The sequence below is a fragment of the Lipophrys pholis genome (assembly GCF_963383615.2).
Source record: "Lipophrys pholis genome assembly, chromosome: 12".
Taxonomy (NCBI): Eukaryota; Metazoa; Chordata; class Actinopteri; order Blenniiformes; family Blenniidae; genus Lipophrys; species Lipophrys pholis.
Genome location: NC_137641.1, coordinates 12,294,820 through 12,315,717, shown reverse-complemented (window position 1 = coordinate 12,315,717; position 20,898 = coordinate 12,294,820). Strand labels below are relative to the sequence as shown.

Here is a 20,898-nt window from a genome sequence, read left to right as displayed (position 1 = left end):
CCTGACATTCACATGCTACATGACTAGGTTGAGGTGGAGAATGGGACCCTCTCTTACCAATAGAAGCAACTAGAGGTTCTGGCTCTCGCTCATGACAAAATTGACAGGGTTAAAATTCTAATAGACGTTGGGAGAGATGTGGCTCGGCTCGTACATCGAGCTGTCTTCCAGTTCCAACGATGGTTGGTTGAGCCTCCATCTCGTACGTTGCCGAAGCGTCCTTTGACACTGAACCCCAAATTGCTTCCAGTGGAAGTTGAGCACCTTGCATGGTAGCTGTTTCTATTAGTGTGTGAGTTTGTGCGTGAATGCACGAGTGTGACCAACAATCCAACGTAAATCGAGACTGTAGAAGCAGTGAAAATGTGACATACAATCCGTCCTTGGAATAGGATGATGACCCACTCTACCGGCTGAGCCACAGCCATTTGGAAGAGAATGTACTCAGACAAAATGCTTTAACAAACCTAACCAACAGCTCCTGTGTGAACATTACATAAAAACACTGTTGTTTATCATCAACAGCATGGAAACATACACTACCGAGCCAAGGAGGTGGCAGTAGGCTGTACTCCTGCAGATGTACTGGATCCTAAACTAACCATTTAACTTGGCTTATAAAATTGAAATTATTTTAAATCTATGCAGACAAGATTTTGGAAAGCTTTTATTATCCTCTTTGCATAAACAGATGTCAGTTTGTGAACATTTTTCAGAGAGCACTTAAAAACATCGGAAAACATCAGCTTGAAAATGCTAATAAATGCCAAAACTTCCCACATAAACAAGTGTGAGATTTCCTTGATTAGCACCATGACTGTAACCGACCGGAAAGAATGAATCATCCTCCATCTCCTGATGGTTACGATGCAAATGTACAAAACCAAAAGTAATTTTAAACAAAAAAGTAGTCGGCATAACTGACTGAGTTTTGTCTCTTTTTGTTTTCTCCACCTAAGCCATTGCATGTGGCTACTGGCTTGCTGCAGATGTGCCGCAAGTTGTGCCACAGACGCTATAATTAATGCAGCTACAGTTGCCATTTTTCTGGTAATCATTTTTTCATTCCTATTTGTAATTTGCAAAGCAGATCCCCTAGTTGTGTTATGTAATATTTATCTTGCCACAGGATAAGACATATAATGTACTTAAAGATGGATTATCAGAGTTGCCTCAGCAGAAATAAAGGCTACATTAATTGCCTCTACATGTCAATGCTTGTATTTCCTTGTTAATTACAGGATGACCTATGAAGAGTGTAATTTGATAAATTGATGAAATAGCTTTGTTGCTCATTTTTAAAGACCCAATGCATAAGTTCGAAGTAATGTCACTTTGTGTGGCAATACTGAGTTACTGATCCTGTTAGTTGCTACCAATAGGCTTTTTTTTCTTCGTTAGATTAAATGTACGGATAGTAGTAGAAGGACCCGTTGCATGTTTGTGAAATTCTGTAGATTTTGTGCCATTGTCACACAACAGGTGGGGACAACAAGCCCACAAACACCATATTAGAAAAAAGCATAAAAGAAGAAAAAAAATGCAAAGAGAGGCCTTTGTGATATGTTTGCATTTGGAGCATTGACTGTAGAAGAAAAGTTTGTTTACAGAAGAAGAAAAAAAACAGCCTCTGCAGGGTACCTTTAATCTGAACTGTACTGTGATGTGAGAACCACTGGGACTGGTGAGCATGTCAGCCTCAAAATCTATTTACCTATCTGCACCTTCAGTCTGAAAATATCAATATTGACTTTCACAAAACAATTCAAACTGGTTCCACTATTTGCAGCTGATGCGTAGCAACCAAAACACAGCACCTACACATCCGAGCACAGGATCGCCCACGCACAAACTGGTGTGCGCACAGGCACACACAAAAGGGTGGCATACCATTGAGTATTTGCTGTACAGCCTCATTTCCCATCTGAGCAGCAGTGAAGCCCTGCAGTGACACCAGCGAGGCGTCCGCCCCGTATCCTAGCAACAGCCTGCAGGTCTGAAGGTGGCCTGCCAGCGCGGCGCGGTGCAACGCCGTCTGACCCAGCGTGTCCAGGGCATTCACCTGTCAGCACAAACACATTCACATTTCAGGTTCTTGAAAATGACCTCCTCAGTTACAGGCAATCCTGAAACTGTGACGCCTCTTAAGAGATAAAATAAATCATTAACTATGTCCAAATCAGGTCAAAGGTTTTTTTTTTTTTAAGTAGCCTTGTTTCCAACTGAGACATGCAAAATAAAAATATGCTTTCTGAGAAAAACATCCACTTACCTACACATTTATATTTTCATAACAGATTGTCGAATTGATCAAAACTGAACTCCAGCCATAATAAATAGAAAAAAACTCTGGCAAGGTTAATTAATGCTTATAAAAACCATGAAGGCGGAAGGGAAGAGATAATTAGATCCACTAGATGAACATTACATAAAAACACTGCAATTTACCTTTGCTCCATGTTTCTGCAACACCTCCATAATGTCATTATGCGCCCGTTCGGCTGCTACGTGGAGAGGAGTCATGAAACTGCACAGACGGAAAAGAGGCCAGACCAAAGGAGATAAATGCTCAGCATCAGTTGGTGACATTCAACTTGCACTAAAGTCATTGAAGTCTATGGATGAAAGCACTAATGTGTTGGTTGGGCTTCTCCAAAGTCTTCATTTACAAACATTTCTCTGCTTTCTAAATAAAACAACCTCCCCCATTTGTTCTTGTACAATAAAAAAAAAGCTGAATTCTCAACCTTGGGGGATACAAGATGATTTCATTCGGTCGCACAGATGTTTGTAAAAGAAGAAAAGTATATTTGAACAAGAAATATATAATTACATGACTTTAAAGTTGAATTATGTCTGCTTAAGATTCTGTCTGGACACAGAGCAGATAAAAACACAATAAAGACACAAAGAATCTAAATTGAAACAACCTAATTCGTTCATTCCTGAGTACAAGTGAATATCAGCACCATATGCAACAAACTTCTCTCAGGTGTTTTTGACTTTACAAGAATGGAACTTTTTTCTTTTCTTTTTTAAACACTTCATTTTCAAAACCCTTCAAAATCACATTTTTGTATGAATCAATTATATTTGCAGATACTGTAAATATGGAGGGAAATATGGAGACAGAATGCAAAACGGTCTGGGCCACATGAACAGTACTTGCATACATTACATATGCAGAGGCTGAAAATAAAGTACAAATACTTGTTACTGCATTTACTTCTTGCAGAATTTCCAGGTATCTTTGTTTTAGCTATTCTTTTTGACAACATTTTGCATTGAGTTGTTATACGACAACAAAAATATCGGGACTTTCCATTCCTTACATTCTCAATAGATGATGACTCTGAGTGCATGTACAAAGATGTGTATGTGCATAATGAATCTACACATGACCCCTCACTTCAAGACATTTTTCAAGATGCCCAAAAAGTATCTCACTGAAACTTTTGCTCCTTAAGCAAGGCTGACTGATGAACATAACATAACACGATAACGGTGCAAGAGGGGATGTGAGTGTTCTTATTTATTAGCAATAAGAAGAATAAGGGACGAACAAGACGAGGCGTAAAAAAAACAGGGATTGGAAGACGACGCAGCGCACCAAGTGAGGAGTGTCTGAGAGGTCTGAGAGGTAAGGTACGTGTCACCAAAAGAAATGTGGGGGTTTTATCTATAGAGTGGTCAATGTGTATGGAAAGAGTGGCAAAAGTACAGTACTTCTGGTAGATTCATCAGTTCTTTATTTTGACTGTTTCTAGAAGCTGTTCAGTCATGTGGGGATTTATCAGACATAAAAATTCTTTATTTGATTCTGGCTGGCTTGTTGGATATTTAAAGGCCAACTATACAATATTGTGTCACAATGCTTCCATTCAGCTTCTTAGTTTCTCTGTGTCTGTGAAGGAAAATTTTGCCCAAATGTTTTCAATGCAGTTAGATACTCTGAAGTGCAGTTTTACACCCATACTGTGGAGGTGAGACGTCCGGGCTCACGCTGTCATCTGCTGGAAGATCTGACCGTCAGCTGTGATTAATTCAAACATCTCTGTTTCCACTGTCACTGCAGTGTGCTCAGTTCCTCTGAAGCAGCAATGCTGGAGAGCGCGATACGCAGCAAGGAGCTCCGCACATAAATGAACAAATCTTTGATCAAATTTCCAAAGAGATGAAGCGACTAAATCACCAAGGTCAGTGACCAAGCCAGCAGCCTGTAGCAGGGCAGCTCTCCTCACTGAAGACTGAGTGAATCGTTTCAGCTCAGCTGTGTTTCACAGTATGTTACACCTTATTAAAAACACACGAAGCCTCAGTAACAATCATAATCTAATAAATGAGTCATAAAGCCATCAACTTTAGGGACAGCTAAGTTTTCTATTGCGCTGAAGCTCGGACTAACAAGGGACTGCATGTGCTACTGGACTGAAGGTATTTTGAAACAACGGTGCACAATTATAGGTTTATTTAATAGAAACCACCGTTGTAGATCCAACATTTAGTCATCATATTGACAATTGTCTCTTAAATCTCTGTTGTCTCTTCATTGATTCGATTATGCTTACACATATCAGTGCACACAGATAAGAACAGAACTCACTCTTTATTCTTCTCATTGACATTGGCCCCTTTCCTCAACAGCAGCTCAGTCACCTGTTTCCTTTTGGGGTGGGGCGAGGCCACGGCGCAGTGCTAAAACACACACACACACACACACACACACACACACACACACACACACACACACACACACACACACACACACACACACACACACACACACACACACACACACACACACACACACACAAAGTAAAATGTGATCTTAGCACTTCAGCTGCAGTGAAGAAATCTGTGTGCAGTTAAAAATAAATCAACAATGTGAAACCCACCAGAGCAGTTTCGTGTGTGTGAGGGTGTTTGAAGTTAATGATTTCCAACGCCAGCGTCTTCTTAGCCTTGGCCATGTCAGCTTCTCGAGCAGCTTGAAGCAGCGAGTGGCCTTTAAATTCATCTGGACACAAAACACATTCAATGTCACAATATTGAGGAATTCAGTAAAACGGAATGAGCTTCGGTTTTGTGCAAAATATTCGGAACCCACAGACGAGCAAGTGAAATTCTGCCTTGCATCAAAAAACAAAAAAACAAACAAACAAAAAAACAACTGAGTTATGAGGCTTTTGGTCTGACCATTACAATATGTTATTTTCACTTGCAATGACCCTGCAGCATACCAATACTCTGGGAAGATCACTTCAAAGTTCTTTTCTTCTTCTTTTAGCAGAGAGCTAATAACATATGATGCAACAGCCTGGGTGCTGGAGCTGGAGCGGAAACAAGTGATGATTCCCCAAGGACGGAAAATAACAAACAAACTATTTTGCTTCCGAGAGCATACGAAGCTGCATAGAACAAGTTTGTCTGAGACTTTCCACCAACCGAGCAACGGCATTCATGCATTTCTAATCAGACATTTAGACGAATGGTTCAAGCATCGTATAGATATCACATCATCAAGGGGGAACGTCAAGAGAGAGGGCAATCAAAATCAACGGAGTGAAAAAACAGCTGATAAAAGCAAAAACAGCTTCCCCAGTTCATTCTTCATGTGAAACCTAACACATTTATAATCTTTATTAGTCTGCACTCTCACTAACGATTGAGTTAATGACCCCTTTAAATGACGACAGAATTTTATTAATCTACTGGAATGATTCCTTCATGACAATTATTTAGCTCATCTATAAGTGAAGTCACGGTGTTATGAATTCAGGTTCTTTATCTGGGATAAAGACTTCTTATGTCTTCAAAAGCATACACGATTAAATCGTTTATTTTAAAAAAGAAAAAATGGAGGGAAAAAAAAAAGAATCTGAATCCGAAAACAGAGACCCTGTATTTGGTGCATCGGGCTGTAAAAAAAGTTCAAGTATGTCCATTTTCAAAGACATGCCTCATCTGTCCAGTACGCTCACATCATACTAGGAAACAGAAGCATTAAATAGTGTATAGCAGGGGTGTCAGTCAGTGGAGTCCTGCTGGGTTGGAAAGGTTCAGTTGCATAGCATAACACCCTTCAAACATAGCCAAGTCCAACATTTTCTATTAGTTAAAAAACATACATAAGAGCACATCCTGAAAATTGAGTACACACATTTTACAAAATCTGTTAAGAAGAACATGAAATTCCTTAAGAAAAAAGTACGATCTGCTCTCATATTCGCTAGTGTCTCCCTCCAGTCTAAGACTGTGACCACATGATAGCAAATACTATCATTGAAACTGAAAGAGAAATATAATTATATATAATTGGGAATAATGATCTATTTTATATCTATTTCAGACCATGAAAGAGTTTTCATTAGTGACAATAGTTTTTTTGTTTTTTTTCATTCACACTGACTTTGAAATAAAAGTGTTGAGATAAACTTCAATGATGCTTAAAGGAATACATGTTAAATTTTCAATTATTCTAATAATTGTTCCATACTGGTCTTTAAAAAAATGACAGAATTTTGTCTAGTTCTCATAAAGTGATTGAGTGAGTAAACAGTTTCACATTGTGTAATGCTAAAAAAACAAAAAAACTAAAAAAATCCTTGTAGAAAAAGAAAGAATGGCTGGGAATAGCTGAAATCTTGTTATCTATACCAATACCGAGGCACAGACTTTCACATAAACACACACGTGGCACTTCAGGGACCTACAAGCTTCAATCCTTTCAGCCACAAGTGGCTCCATCTCCACATTTTGTATTCCTGTGATGAGTCTGCAGCAAGTATCCCACTGAGACGGGTCTTCAGTGCCACACCCACATCAAAACAAACAACTGTCCTGCAGTTGGACGTGCACTTCAGATGGCTCCTGATTCATCAAGCATTTGATTTTTGGTTTTATCTGATTCTTCACAAAACAACAAACAATGAGTGGAAAAAAAAAGCTGACTCACTAATTAACTTGCAAAGAGCTTTCTGGTGGGGACAAAGACGTCCCTCTGTTTTTGTAGCTGCAGCATAAAAATGGTGCTGGTCTGACAAAATCAATTCAATTCTAGTGAAGGGCCGTTTAATTAACATATCAAATCGTGTCATTGGTTACGACAATACGTGAAGAGAACTGTACAGGTTTTTTAAAAAGTGAAACAAAAAGGAAACTCGGTAATTTGTAGTAGAAAGGTTCATGAGAGCCGATGTGATTCACATTCTGAGGGATTTTATAAACAATTGGAAGAATGACATCAAAGTCGGCTTCTATAATTGTTGTTTATATACAACACTGTTGATTTCAATTTCCTGATTAAATAGCATTTAAATATTTTTTTTTCCAGTTGTAATCAAAACTCGGAATTACCAGATGTTTGCAGATCTGAGGAACTCAGTTTGAACTCAGAAAGGTTTGAAGATACAGTTATTCTCTCAATCGCTGTGTTAGATTAAACAATAAACTGCGTTTTATTGTTTTTTCTATAACTGTCAGGGGGTTTGTAGGCCATTTCAATGACTCACACATACAGTGGCTTGTAAAAGCATTCATGCTCCTTGAACCTTTCCACATATAAGGGAAATCTGTTGACCATTTACATTTTGTCAAGTACAAATGAAAATGTATTCTACTGGGATTTCATGTGATAGACCAACAAGAAGTGCCACATACTTAGATATTTCCAATTTGAATTATTTTTTTTTTTACACAAAGAAAAACCCCAAGTGTGCTGTGCAACGGCAGGCGTTATCCTGAATCAGTAAAATGGGATGAGTAAGCATAAAATTGTATAATTCTATTTTTCAATACACAGTTTGAAAGCTGAAAAAAATCCTATTTGAATCACCCATTCATTCAATCGGTTAAGTTGACATACAGATACCAACTGAAAGTGAGGATCACTCAAAACATTATCTCATTTCAGCTTTCCAAGCAAGACGATGTTTGTACTCACACCAATGATCCCTCTTTTTCTTCCCCACATATTAATAGTCTCCCTCGTCAAAGGTAGAGATTCAGATTCACATTTTTAAATGTCTCAGTGGTCAAATAACTTCAAGTGAACTGTGCCAAGTGTGACTGCAATAGATATTCCCTTCCTAGTCATTAATTCGGCTGTGTGGCACATCGAGCGGTGCTGTACACTGTGCAGCTGCGACTTTATGTAAATGCAGAGCCGCACTCACATGTGAGTCTCTCCTTCAGCTCCGGAGTGGGGGCCATGTCCACAGAGCTTTTGCTGTGGCAGTTGAGCAGCGTCGGGTCGGCGCCGTGGCTCAGCAGCAGAGAGCAGACCTCCACTCGGTTTTTAGACGCTGCCTCGTGCAGCGGCGTGAACTGCCACAGATCCATGGCGTTCACGCAGGCCCCATGCTGAGAAGAAAGGAGCAAGCCGAGGATTGGATTATCAGGAAACATTTCTTTTCTGAATATATATTTTGAAACATTTTAGATTTCAAATAGTCACTCCGGTGCACGTTGGCTCTGTGTGTCGATTGTTCGTAATTAAATAACAACAAAACAGCCTGACCTCATTCTTTCAGGGGTAAATATTAAATAAAGTCATATATTGATTTACGCTAAAGCCACAACTTCTGTAGATACTGATCAAATGAATATAAGTGTATATACCTTTAGCAGCAGCTCAGTAACTTCATAGTGTCCATAAGAGCAGGCATTATGTAGAGGCACCAAACCACTGGAGGGGCAAAAAGAAGGAAATATTAACAAAGCAGATCAATACAAACTAAATTATTCACTGACGTGTTTAACTCTGCATTTCGAGTCTTTGTTTCGATAAGGAATCTATGTTCCTGAACACATTAGGATCATGGTCGTTCATTCAACCAGGACTCTGAAAGTGGTCCGAATCGTTTCTTCGGATTGTTACAGTTCATTGCTCTCCTGCGTCAGGAGACTTATAAACTGTGTCTACAGCTCAGGCAAAACTCCGATGTGTGGGCTCTGATTAGATCCCAGGAACATAACCATATCTCACCCACTGGCATTCAGACAATGCAACCTGTTGTTTGTAGAACTGATATTTAGACTTTAACTTACAAAGCCCAGTCGTGTAGTGTTTGGAGCTTTCGGTAATCTATGCTCCAGCTATGCCCACAGCCACTGCTGGCAGCCCCAAGATTAAGTGTTCTTCAACACAGCAAACCATTACAACTTCCACAGTGGCTTTTTTTTCTTAAATGACTGGGATTCAAATCTGGCTTCATACAAAAACTAACTGGTGTGCTATTTTTCATTTTCTCTTTTATTCAGGGAGTCTTAATTTAGTTACATTGCTGAGCTGTCAGCGCAGTGTGGGTCAGTCTAAAGACTGATTCATTCATAGGTTCAGAAGTCAATTGGTGGAGCATGCATGCTATCTTGGCCTGTTCGACATTATTTAAATTAGGCATTTTCACCAGCAACAATATTTTCAACATCTCAATACAATTCAATGATGTCTGTTGTTGAAAGAAACTGCTTCATGAATAAATTACAGAGAGAATCGGCAGCAGAACAGCTGAGATAAACTACCAACATGCAGACTGCAGAAGATTGCTCTCATAAAAGTAAGATAATGTTTATTTAAGGGCTACAAAGTCACCTCAGGGAACAGGACAGAGAGATTAATATCAATCTCATGAATCTTTGGTTACTGTCACAACAGTATTGATCACTTAAAAATGTATTACTGCCAAAAGGTTGTGGCATTACTGTAATAGGTTTAGCCTTAAGATGCATTATTACCAGAACTAATAATTCATTTAAAGATATATATATATATATTCAGATATATGTACCCAAAGCATATGTTTATGGCCCCGTTTACATGACAGTGGTGCACGGAGCCACTGAAAATGCAACCTTTTGAAAACAGTCCTGCTCTGTCTCGAATGTAAGCGAAATAAAACGCAACTTTTTGGAAATGCTGCGACTGTGCATGTGCACCATGGTCGTAGTTAGTACTCTGCACGTGTGCTAGTAGATGGACAATAAGAACGATGGCGGCCTCCAGAGTAGCATGACTCCCAGTCCATGTTCTCCTGGGACTTGGTAGTTTTATAGCTGAGATTCGCCCGGAATATTAATCCAAGCCCGTCGTCTCTCCATACAAATGTCCATGTACTCGCTGTTGTTAATGTTTATAAGGTACTGTTCTCTTCAAGGATGTGTTTTCATTACAAAAACTATTTTTGCTTTTTGTTTCAGCATTTCTATCATTTCATCGTTTTCAAAACATTGTGTAAATGCAAATCCTTTCTGAAACGAAAACACAAAGACGATGCGTTTTCAGGGCAAACAGACTCATCTGAGCATCATGAATGAACAGGACAAGTTTCAGATGGTGAACAATCCCCTGCCTTCACCTTATGAAAAGTTCAAGATCAGTGCAGATCCAAAAAGAAGAAGCTTCGATTGCTGCATCCTGGCAACTTGGCAATGCATTGAATAGCTTGATTCACACCTGCTGTTTGTTATGAGCAGCACCACTGAAAAGCCTTTGGAGATCTCGGTTTTCATCACAAGTGACATTTCAGGCACTATAAATCTGCTCATTTGAACTTGTGAGCAATTTGTGGGTGCACTTACCCTTTGTCCTTGGCGTGAACATCTGCTCCGTGCTGTAGTAACAACTGAACTATCCTCACCCTGTTGTATCCTGCTGCCAGGTGGAGTGGAGTGGACTGTAGAGACAGACAGAGAGAAAGAGAGAGGAGGATGGAAATGAGAGCAAGAAGAGAGGAGGAGGAGGACAAGGAGTAAAAGGGTAGGAGGGAAGAAAAAAAAAAAGGAAACAGATATTGGAAGTTAATATAAGCCCACACGTTCACACAACACTGTGACAGTCTATCATGACAATGTAATCATCAGCAATCCTGTTTAAAAATGGTGTGTTAAAGAAGCCCTTCTATGTCGTGTTTTTTTTTTCTTTTTCCTGAGAGGCCACATATTCAGTGATTCAATCTGTAATAACGTGTGACTATAATTTCCTTGAAAACGTTGATGAAAAGCTGCCGTTGCAAATGCAATAAGAAGGGATTGAGAGGACATGGCTTCAGCTCTTCTTGCAGCATGTTCGTGCTCACAACGAAGGCCGTTCTCCCTCCGAGCCGCAGTGATACTAGTGTGGAAATGTTAATGCGCCAAGCATGTTCATCAGTCAGTCCAATTGAACTGAAAGTAATAAAAAAAACCTTGCCTCCAAGTCATGATCTAAAAGCCATTTTACAGCACCAGATGTAATACAGAAAAAATGTTGAATGGGATAAAGGTTAGAGAGCCTTTGCATGAATTTAAAAAAAAAATAAAAAAATCCAGGCTTTCTGGGCCTTTCTGTGTGCAGGCCAGTGTTTTTCCCAGGTACACTGGGTTCCTCCCACAATCCATGTGAGGTTAATTGGTGACTCGAAATTTCCTATACATATGTGAGTGTGTGTGGCTGATTGTCTCTCTGTTTCCCTTGTGACGGACCAATGACCTATCGAGGATGTACCCTGCCGTCACTCTTTGTTAGTTGAAAATGACTCCAGCGTGCTGCAACCCTGAACTAGATAAAGCAGTATAAAAAAAAATAAATATGGATGAATGTATTACACAATGGATTAACAAAAAAAAAGCTTAAATAACTCAAGGCAACCACGTCCCTATGTGTGCTTTCTGTCAGTTGACTTAATCAAAAGGAGTCGATGAAAACAGAAGAATCTTCTTGTATAAGCACAAGTTTGGAGCATAAATCAATGCCACACTTTAAATAGCCTAAACAAGACTGATCTCTGGACAAAGGATACAATAAACTCAACAAAAAAATCACAACACAAAGTACAAAGAGTCAAAAGAGACTACCATTGTTGGCCTTCAACATGTGAATTTAAAAAAATGTATGATATAATATAAAAAGCTAATGTTCAAAATGTTGCATTTTCAGTGGCTCCGAGCACCGAGCCACTGAAACGGACCCCAAAGACAAAAGTTTTGTGTGTTCAATTGAAAATGTTGTTGTGTAAACGGGGCCTCAGATTAAAGTTGGCTTTGTCTATTTCACTTCACCTTGTGTAGACAAATTTAATGCTACTGTCTTGTAGGTGAAACACTGAGATGATCTACCTTCAGAAATGACTCACAGCCTTCTAATTGTGTATCATTGCGACAATAATTCAGTCAGTGAAAGAAAACATTAGATTTATGTGATGCCCCTCCGGTGGCTTGCAAACAATGTGATTTGGTAGTGCTCCTACAACATAAAAGTCTTTGTGCCACAGACGAATGTAGCTTTTAAATGCTAAAAAAGTCAATTGTCAATGGCATGCTCAAGTGGTTTGACACAAAATCTTTGACTGGCATGTTGCAGCCATCACATGAATTACAAGATGGAGAAGAACACTTCTATATCTAGACTTGTCAGGTTGTGACCCCCATGTGTTGATGTTATGGTCAATTAGTTTGGACTTTATCCAGTGAATCGAAATAGGTCAGTAGCTCAGGTTGGGTTGTAGCCCCTAAGATCAGTATATTACTTGTGGATCTTGAAATAGGCAGCATTTTTACTTGTTCACAGACACAGGGGGACTCAGATTTGAGATCGAGGTGGGTTTCAACTCGTCAATCTCCCACATCTAATTTTGCCATCTCTGCTATGACTTGATTATTTTATCAAGGTATTTCTCATAATACACAAATATATATAAGCTCAAATATGCACAAGGTATTGATGGGGTGAATGCAGATGATTCACAAGACTTCTTTCATTATGTGCTCATGTTTTTTGTGTAAAAGTGGATGTTTCCAAGGGGGTCGTTCAAGTGAAGAACTCCCACTGGCCTGGTCTTGACTCAGCCTCGATGCACTTTCATTTTCATTACCGGAACCATTTTTAAAGTCACGCAGAGTCATTTCCGTGATCAAACAGTGGGGAATTTAAAATGTATGTTCTTGCTATTATTAATGCTACTGCAATTGCTCGCTGTTAAATTTGAAAGTGTGTCACCTTAAGCTCCAGACTGACTTTTCAGTTTTCTCTTTGCAATAATCCCCAGCAGTTTACGTGATGCCAGTTGTCAGTGTGGAGATTATAATTTTCTTTCCAAAGTACACCTTCTTCCTCCAAGAAATCATGTAAACAAGCTTGTTCCTTAGACTTTTAAATCCAACACATGCTATTAAAGGAGAAATTGACACCAACCAAACGACAGAAGAGCTCCAACTGTGCATTGTGTGGCATTTTCTTTTGTAAAAATGAATGAAACCTGATTCTTCCACCAGCACAACTCTTATTATTCCATGTTCCCAGTAGTCTTATAACTTACAGTTACTAATTAACAATCATTTTGCAAAAATAAATGCTTCAAATGTCACTGGGAAATGCTTCTTTAGTCCCAGTAAAACCTCTTCAGAGTGAGTTTTATTAATTATCCAGGGTAAGACACGGTTTCCTAATACATTTACTTTAAAAACAATGTCGATATATTTCTAGGGGTCATGCAAATAGAGGACGAGGCTATAAAAGTTCATTGTGTGGTATTTCACTCCAAAGAATAATAGCTCAATATGTAAATTCCATTCATGTGGGGGTGACAGTTTGAAGAGGAAAAATGTCAGAATGACAGTGAGCTGTGGGAAAGACAGCCCAAGCCTGATAAATTATGCGCCACATTTTACACATTACAGTTCAGAAAAGCAGCATGTGGTCCCAAGAGGTGATGACAGGGAGGACCGGCATAATCTTACCTGTGTGATTAGACTTTATTCCCGATATAGCCCCTTATGGCTCTCACTGGCTATGCTGATTGGCTGGCATATGAGGTAGCCTCTTTTATTCTGTGCTGGCATCAATTGTTAACCTTTAAGAAAGTGCAAAGATTTTTCCCACATTGGGCACTTGCTCTTTTCAATTCAGACGGTTCACCCCACGATAACTTTATTTTAAAGACGGGTGGAAGGTCGAAATCGTTGGCTGGCCGGAAGGCTGCAGATCATTGAGTGAAAATGAAGTTCAGCTGGTATGATGGCCGTTTAGTGGTCATATTCGTAGATAAAACATCACTACAATACCAAGTGAACAAAATCAAAGAAGCCCAGAACATTCCGTGCTTCAATATAGTAGAATAACTGATATCTTTCAGTGACATATCCCTCAGGGAGGTCAGTCATGGGGCATCCAGAGAAAAATAATCCTTAAAATGTCAGGCAACAACATTATTTCATAAGCAATGATGCAAAACCTTGGCAACATCAGAAGCCTTTCTAAAGGTTTCTGATGTCAGTTTTGCACTGACCAAATAAATAAAACCCACCTCTATCCCCCAAACCACCTGCTCCTAGTGTTAACCAGATTTCAGAAGGGTATCTTAAAAGAAAGATCATCTCCGCTGATCTCTGCTGCTCAGTCAGGAGTTCAGCAGAGAAGCGACGGCAGCAGCAGAGAGGCAGAGCTGGGTGGACAGATGGTGTGCTCGTATTTACAGGATGTGACAGCGGCATTTGGAAAGAGCGGAACATGGTACGCAGTTAGTCATCATCCTCATTTTAAATGCAGTATCTTTGGGTGCGTGTGTGTGTGTGTGTGTGTGTGTGTACTTCTCGGTGCAAATAGTGGCAGATATAAATAAATAGGAAAGAAAAAACATGTAAGGTATTAATCAGATCTTGGGTACATCTTAAACTGTGAGCTACTAGTGAGTCATCAATTTAGACTCCTGCACGAATGCATGCATGCACATGCACTTGTGCATGCACTTGTGCATGCACTGTTGCATCACCATGATGTTGCTGCCAGGGTTGGACCGGGGTTTAAGCTCTACCTCTTCAATCTGTCTGCTATGTGTGAAGAATGGGTACATACACGACATACACGAGAGAGAGAGAGAGAGAGAGAGAGAGAGAGAGAGAGAGAGAGAGAGAGAGAGAGAGAGAGAGAGAGAGAGAGAGAGAGAGAGAGAGAGAGAGAACCCCTCAGCTGCCATAGAAATTCATCACCGGATCAGTTTATCTTGTATTGGATTATCTACACGGAAGCTTATTTTCAGTAAAGTCATAAAAAAGCAGCCTCCAGCTGAAACTCTCATCCTCTGAGCTCAGCTGCCACAAGCCCACAGCGACAATGATCAAAAGCATCGCCCTTTTCTCATCTATCTGACCCTCATCCAATTCCACTGTTCTCCACTCAAGCCTCTTTCTTTGGGCATCACACAGTTTAGATACCAAACATGTTTTATAGTTTACAACTCACAAATTATAGGTACCATTCAAAAGGCAGCAGAAAAAAATCCCAAACATGGGAAGCGGTTTGCTTCATTATTAAATAAGTGTCCTTCAAAGACAGCAGTCGCAGTGCTTTGAGAGAAAAGGAAGGCTTCTCAGTGTACCCTGTGTTTACATAACTACATACATTTTGCTTGTGCCAATATTGCAAGAAAGCCAAACGTCAGATTAGGATATTTACACAATTGCCTGAAATGACTATTCCCTGAAATATTTCAGATCCAGAGAGATGAGAGACTGAGAGCTTAATCTTGTGCACTTCAAGCCAGTGGCTGTTTGTGTTTGTGATATACAGGCTTATGAGGCACTTTGGAAATTACGTAACTTGGCATGTGCCTCATTAGAACACGTCTGAAAACACTTGGGTTCAATTATCAACAACCCGAGGTCCACAGCTCGAGCACCTCCGGCCAAGTCCAGGTTCAATTTGTTATTCTAATGGCATAGAGTATGAGCATCAAGTACAAGATGGGATTGTACCTGATCTCCCAGTTACACTTAATCATTTTCACACTGCTTATATAAGGGAAGAGAACAGCTTTGCCGAGAGGACATTGATCAACTGGCAAACCAACTGCAGTGACGGAGCTCAACACTGAAGATACTTGTGGTGGGACAGCTAGACTGTCTAATGCGGAGGCCATGTCAACAAAATATTTAGTTGACATGAAATTTGAATATATTTTTTCAAATTGGAAGGTTGTTCTTTGATTTGACAGACTGGATCACAGAGGGTGGATCTTGACTAACTTCACTACACATCCCCTGGTTTAAAGACATGTACAAAAATCCATCTATTGTTAGATCAAAATAAACCCTATCCTCCCATCACAGGTAATCAATACTTAAAAACTAAACTTGCTGTTTTGAGCCACCTTTATAAACATGTAGAACAATTCCACTTTGGACATGTGAATATATAGCCTGCTGTTATATGACGCTGCCGGTAGCGATGATAGTAATTGAATGATTTCTGTTGTTGATCAAATATCTTCACAATCACAGAAAAAAATGGAACGTGACCTTTAAATCTGAACAATTACAGATCCTTCGTTGAGAATGTCAGTCAGAATGACAGACAACAAGAAAGTCTACAGCAACCACGAGCTGTTGATGTTTATTTAACTCCGCAAAATTAACTCCTGCAAACAAAAACATCTTCATCTGTTAATAACATTTCAGGAAAGAATTATAGTAATTAACCGCTCTCCATGTGAGGCAGTACGGACCATGCTGTGCACCCAATTACGCAGGTATATAGTAGGATCTTGAATAAACAAATGTAAAATTAAAAAACAAAACCGGAAATCAATGCACCATTGACTTAAGAGCTGTTTTTGGTTGATCGCAAAAATTCAGCCCTTGATTTTGTAGATTTATTCATCTTCTGAGTGAATGATATACAGTAGTACTAAATGAATAGATAAATAGTCAGTGCCTTTGAATTCTTTGATTTCTTCACCAAAGATTCCATTGCGAATCAACAAATGATATTCTCCTAAAGTGCAAAAACCTTGTACCTTTGTATTCCAATACAATCAAACCTCAGAGCAGATAACTGACAATGAACAACAACAATTAAAAGAAAAACCCTCACCCGGTTGTTTTTTAATCATCTAAAAGCTTTTCTGTGAGGTCGCTGGAAGTCGGGAGTGGAGGAGGGGAGGAAGATGAAGGAACAAAATATGGGAGGGAAATCAAGGCAGAAGGACGAAAAGGGGGGCAGCAGTAGACAAGTGAGGAGGGAAAATACTACTGTCTTCCTTTTCCTTTGACATTTTTTTATGAATAGTTTTCTCTTGAAGACTATGCACCCCACCTTGAGGCGCAAACTCAAAACATGCACAGTATAAAATGTATTTCATTATTTTTACTTGTCAGACCTGAGAAAATAATCTCAAAATCTGTGTAAAGAATAAATCACACTATGTAAACATTGAAACTACCTTTTGATCTGACAGAACACTTAAAAACATGCAGCTAGTGTAACCTGCCGCCCATGTCAGCTCTCTCTCTCTCTCTCTCTCTCTCTCTCTCTCTCTCTCTCTCTCTCTCTCTCTCTCTCTCTCTCTCTCTCTCTCTCTCTCTCTCTCTCTCTCTCTCTCTCTCTCTCTCTCTCTCTCTCTCTCTCTCTCTCTCTCTCTCTCTCTCTAACTGTTCCCATGACAACAGTGACTGCTAGCTGTCAGCAGTTGCCATAGCGACGAGACATGATGTATCTGGGAGGGTGAACGGCTGCGTTTGGACCATTTTGTTTCAAGTCATTAAAATGTGGGATGCTATTCCTCAACTTTGCCCTGAAGGCTAACGACCTGCTCAACTCCCACTTATACAATGGATCCTCCCAACTGCATTGTCAGTTTCTAAAGTGAAATAGCGCCAATAAATAAATAAAATAAAAAAAAAAGGTCTTGTAGTAAGCTAAACTGAGATAAAATGCCTTGGAGCTATGATTGAAAAATGTGTCAGAAACAGACAGAAAATAAGCAGCTTTTACACCATGTCGGAGTGAAAAAACCAGCTGCAATGTGACCCGACCTGCGGCATCGGTTTGTGCATCAATCAGGAAATAACTCTGTCTGATTCAGATGCGACAAGCAATACTTTTCGCCAAGATGCACTTTGAGGCAATAAACATCTTCAGCAGTGAGAAAAATGTAACTGGTGTGGAGAGATCTTTACAATCAATCAGCGGGGTGGGAGACAAACAGAATACATCCTGTGGAGATGACACAAACATTCATCTAATTGCCGGATTGTGCAGTATAATACTGACAATGGCCTGGATGGTGAAAAAAATACTGGCCTCAATAATGGATAAACGTTTACCACTGCTCCTCAGTAAAAGTTGAACTGTGTTCCTGTGCTTCAGAGTTCATTCTATCTTGTGTTTAGATGAATAACTCAAGTCCTATTTCAATAAACTTGTTAATGACAGGAGTAAAAACCAGTCACTGAGGGCATATTTCTCTTTGACTTTCAGTAAACCACTCACAAATGGGTTTAGAGATCATAAAAACCTAAATAACATATATAACATGTGAATATCGGTAACTCTCAAGGTCTATCTTTGTTAGCAAGCCACTGAATCAGACCAACTGGTGGCGCAGTGCCTCGAAATCTCACCTATAAAGGGTGAGACTAAATATTTTCAGGGCCAGAATATGAACAAAATAAGCAGATGCACATTTATGTTACTGTCACTTACATTAGATAAAGTTTTTTTGGGGGAAAGCATTTTACAGTGACTTCTTTTTATAGTCAATACAAAAAGAGAAAAAAGATCACGGCTGTGTTTGTCCCTGTGGGTGGGGGGTGGGGGACAGAAGGGGTGTCTCTGGGTACTTCAGTTTGACACATTGTATAATTGAACAAGATTTAATATGAATGTGTGTGCTTGCCTATAAAAATATAGGATATAGATCTGATGAAAGGGGGCAAGCTGATGTCCAAAACTTTGAAGCATCGTATTTTACAACCTCCAACTCACACTTTCATTTAGCCGTTTCGTTGGTCAACAAAACTATTACCTGAATGAAGGTAAAAAATTGTGGGGGAAAATTCAAGTTGCGGTAGAGAGAATCCAGTCTATCTGGAGCAAAAATGACAAACTCCATGCCTGTACATACAGAAGTACAAATCATATAAAGAAAGAGCTCAAAGCTTTCTGATGCACAATTATCGAAAGCATCAGCGTGCATCAGAGTGTCTTAAAGTGAAACAGTACAGCACAGAGAGATTGTTGCTAAGAGCTGAATATCATATGCTCCCCATTTGAATACATTAATGTGTTTATTCTGGAGCCAAATCCTCTGAAACTCTGTGGGGGGAAAACAAAACAATCACTTCAAACTAAACAGTGTTTCTTTTTCATTGTTTCTGTAGTCCACTTTTCGCACTGTGTTAGTGCTGTAACTACACCAACTAGCAAATTCTTGAAAACATTTTTTTTTTTTAATGACAAATTCATGCTACAGTGCCATCATTAACATATTTCCTTCAAAATGAAGAAATATTTCTTCTAGACATGGACTTTAAAAGTGAAATTACCCATAAAATGACTGTAGGAAAGTTATTTAACACATTTTATGAATACATTTAAATAGGAGTAATGAAAATAGTGTACTAGACTCGATTTCAACAGCTTCAGTACTCAGATCTGCACATCAGTAGGTGGACATCCTAACAAGAAGAGTAATGTCAGATGGAAAGATCAATAAACATATTAGCAAATCTGTGTGCTATTCCACTGACACACGCAACACACACACCCACGAACACTCAAGCACACACACGATAAGCTGCTGACAGCTCAGCCCAGCCCAGCCAGCATCTTGGAAGATAAATAACCTACAGCTAGTCTTCTCATCTTGAGCTCTGGATGCACACACACACTCACACACTCACACCTGCCTATCTGCTCTGCCTCCTAGCGAGAAACACCGACTATCCCTCGGAGCTCGGGGGGGCTCAATGGAAAGTTTAAAGCTCAGCAGCAGCTGAAGAAGTAACTTCAGGAAGACAGTCCAGGAGAGAACCTGCAGAACGAGTCTCCCATACTTCACATCTCAAAGACAATCTTTATTTTTCCATGAGCTGCCATTCACTGGAAGCAAGCCCGGTGATCCAGGGTTGACAAAAATGACTGATAATCACATTTATCTCAGTCTGAGATCTGATTTGTAACAGTTCTTTTCGTCTTCAATCGCCTTCTCTGCTTCATAGAGTCTGCAGGATTTACTTCCAGGATCTCTATAATTCTCGATTGACATGCTCCTTTAGGAGAACGCTTCAATCTTTACCACTTAGCTGCTTGACTGTTGATTTTTCCATAGAAAAATGAATGGCCCTTATGCCAAAGAGAAAACAAATACATCCAGAGAGTTCACACATTAATATTAAACAACAGCTAAACACATTTAAATTTGTGAGAATGATTGGATATCTAATACGTGCAGGTTTAATAAACAGGTTGGAAGCTTTTGTATGAAAGGGTTAATTGGAGTTAAGTCAAGTTTCCCAGTTCTGCTGTCGGTACCTGGGAAAGACCCTTAACGCCAAATGCTCCGACTGCCTCAGGAAAAGAATCCGGCTGCTACAGTTCATCCAAATCAAACATGCAGACCACACGATCCACAAAAACAACAACAACATTGAAGGTTATTCCAACCCCATGCATCATCTAAACGGTTAATAAATGTGCTTGAATAGAAGAAACACATGCGTAATCTCATTTCCACGCAGACCATCAGGTAGCACTAAGGAACAGATCAGCCTCACTGTGTAAAGTTTCTCCCGGGGAAGCTATTTCCTACGACCTTGTTTGCCTGCATTTGTAAACATGAGCAAACATTCATGCAGACCTCGGCTCTGATTTGCGGACTCATCAAGATCCAGGAGGAAGCTAACAAATGGGAGCTTAGTGGAGGAGAGTTCCCAGCAAGTTGGCACACTCTTCAATGCGAAGATGCCAGCAGTGGAATGACAACAACCTCGACATGCTGAACAGTGAAGGCTGAGGAAAAAAGGCTAACTTTACCAATAGCCGTGCAATGGGGATAAAATATACAGCTGTATATTTGAGAGGTAATGAATAAAATTAAATATTTTTGTAGGTATGCACATAACGTATTACCTTGTTTGATAACCAAG

General features: G+C 39.7%; 1 protein-coding gene across 2 annotated transcripts in view; it reads right to left on the bottom strand.

The window, feature by feature from the left end:
• The window catches only part of LOC308117975 (poly [ADP-ribose] polymerase tankyrase-1), a 99,380-nt gene that overhangs the window by 26,745 nt on the left and 51,737 nt on the right, over positions 1 to 20,898 (bottom strand). For both annotated transcript variants that reach the window (XM_080477113.1, XM_080477114.1), the window contains 7 exons: positions 10,579 to 10,673; positions 8,620 to 8,686; positions 8,175 to 8,361; positions 4,896 to 5,017; positions 4,604 to 4,695; positions 2,449 to 2,527; positions 1,891 to 2,062 (listed from right to left, as the gene is read on the bottom strand). In XM_080477113.1, the coding sequence (XP_080333239.1) occupies positions 1,891 to 2,062; positions 2,449 to 2,527; positions 4,604 to 4,695; positions 4,896 to 5,017; positions 8,175 to 8,361; positions 8,620 to 8,686; positions 10,579 to 10,673 (814 nt within the window). The remainder of the gene's footprint in view (positions 1 to 1,890; positions 2,063 to 2,448; positions 2,528 to 4,603; positions 4,696 to 4,895; positions 5,018 to 8,174; positions 8,362 to 8,619; positions 8,687 to 10,578; positions 10,674 to 20,898) is intronic.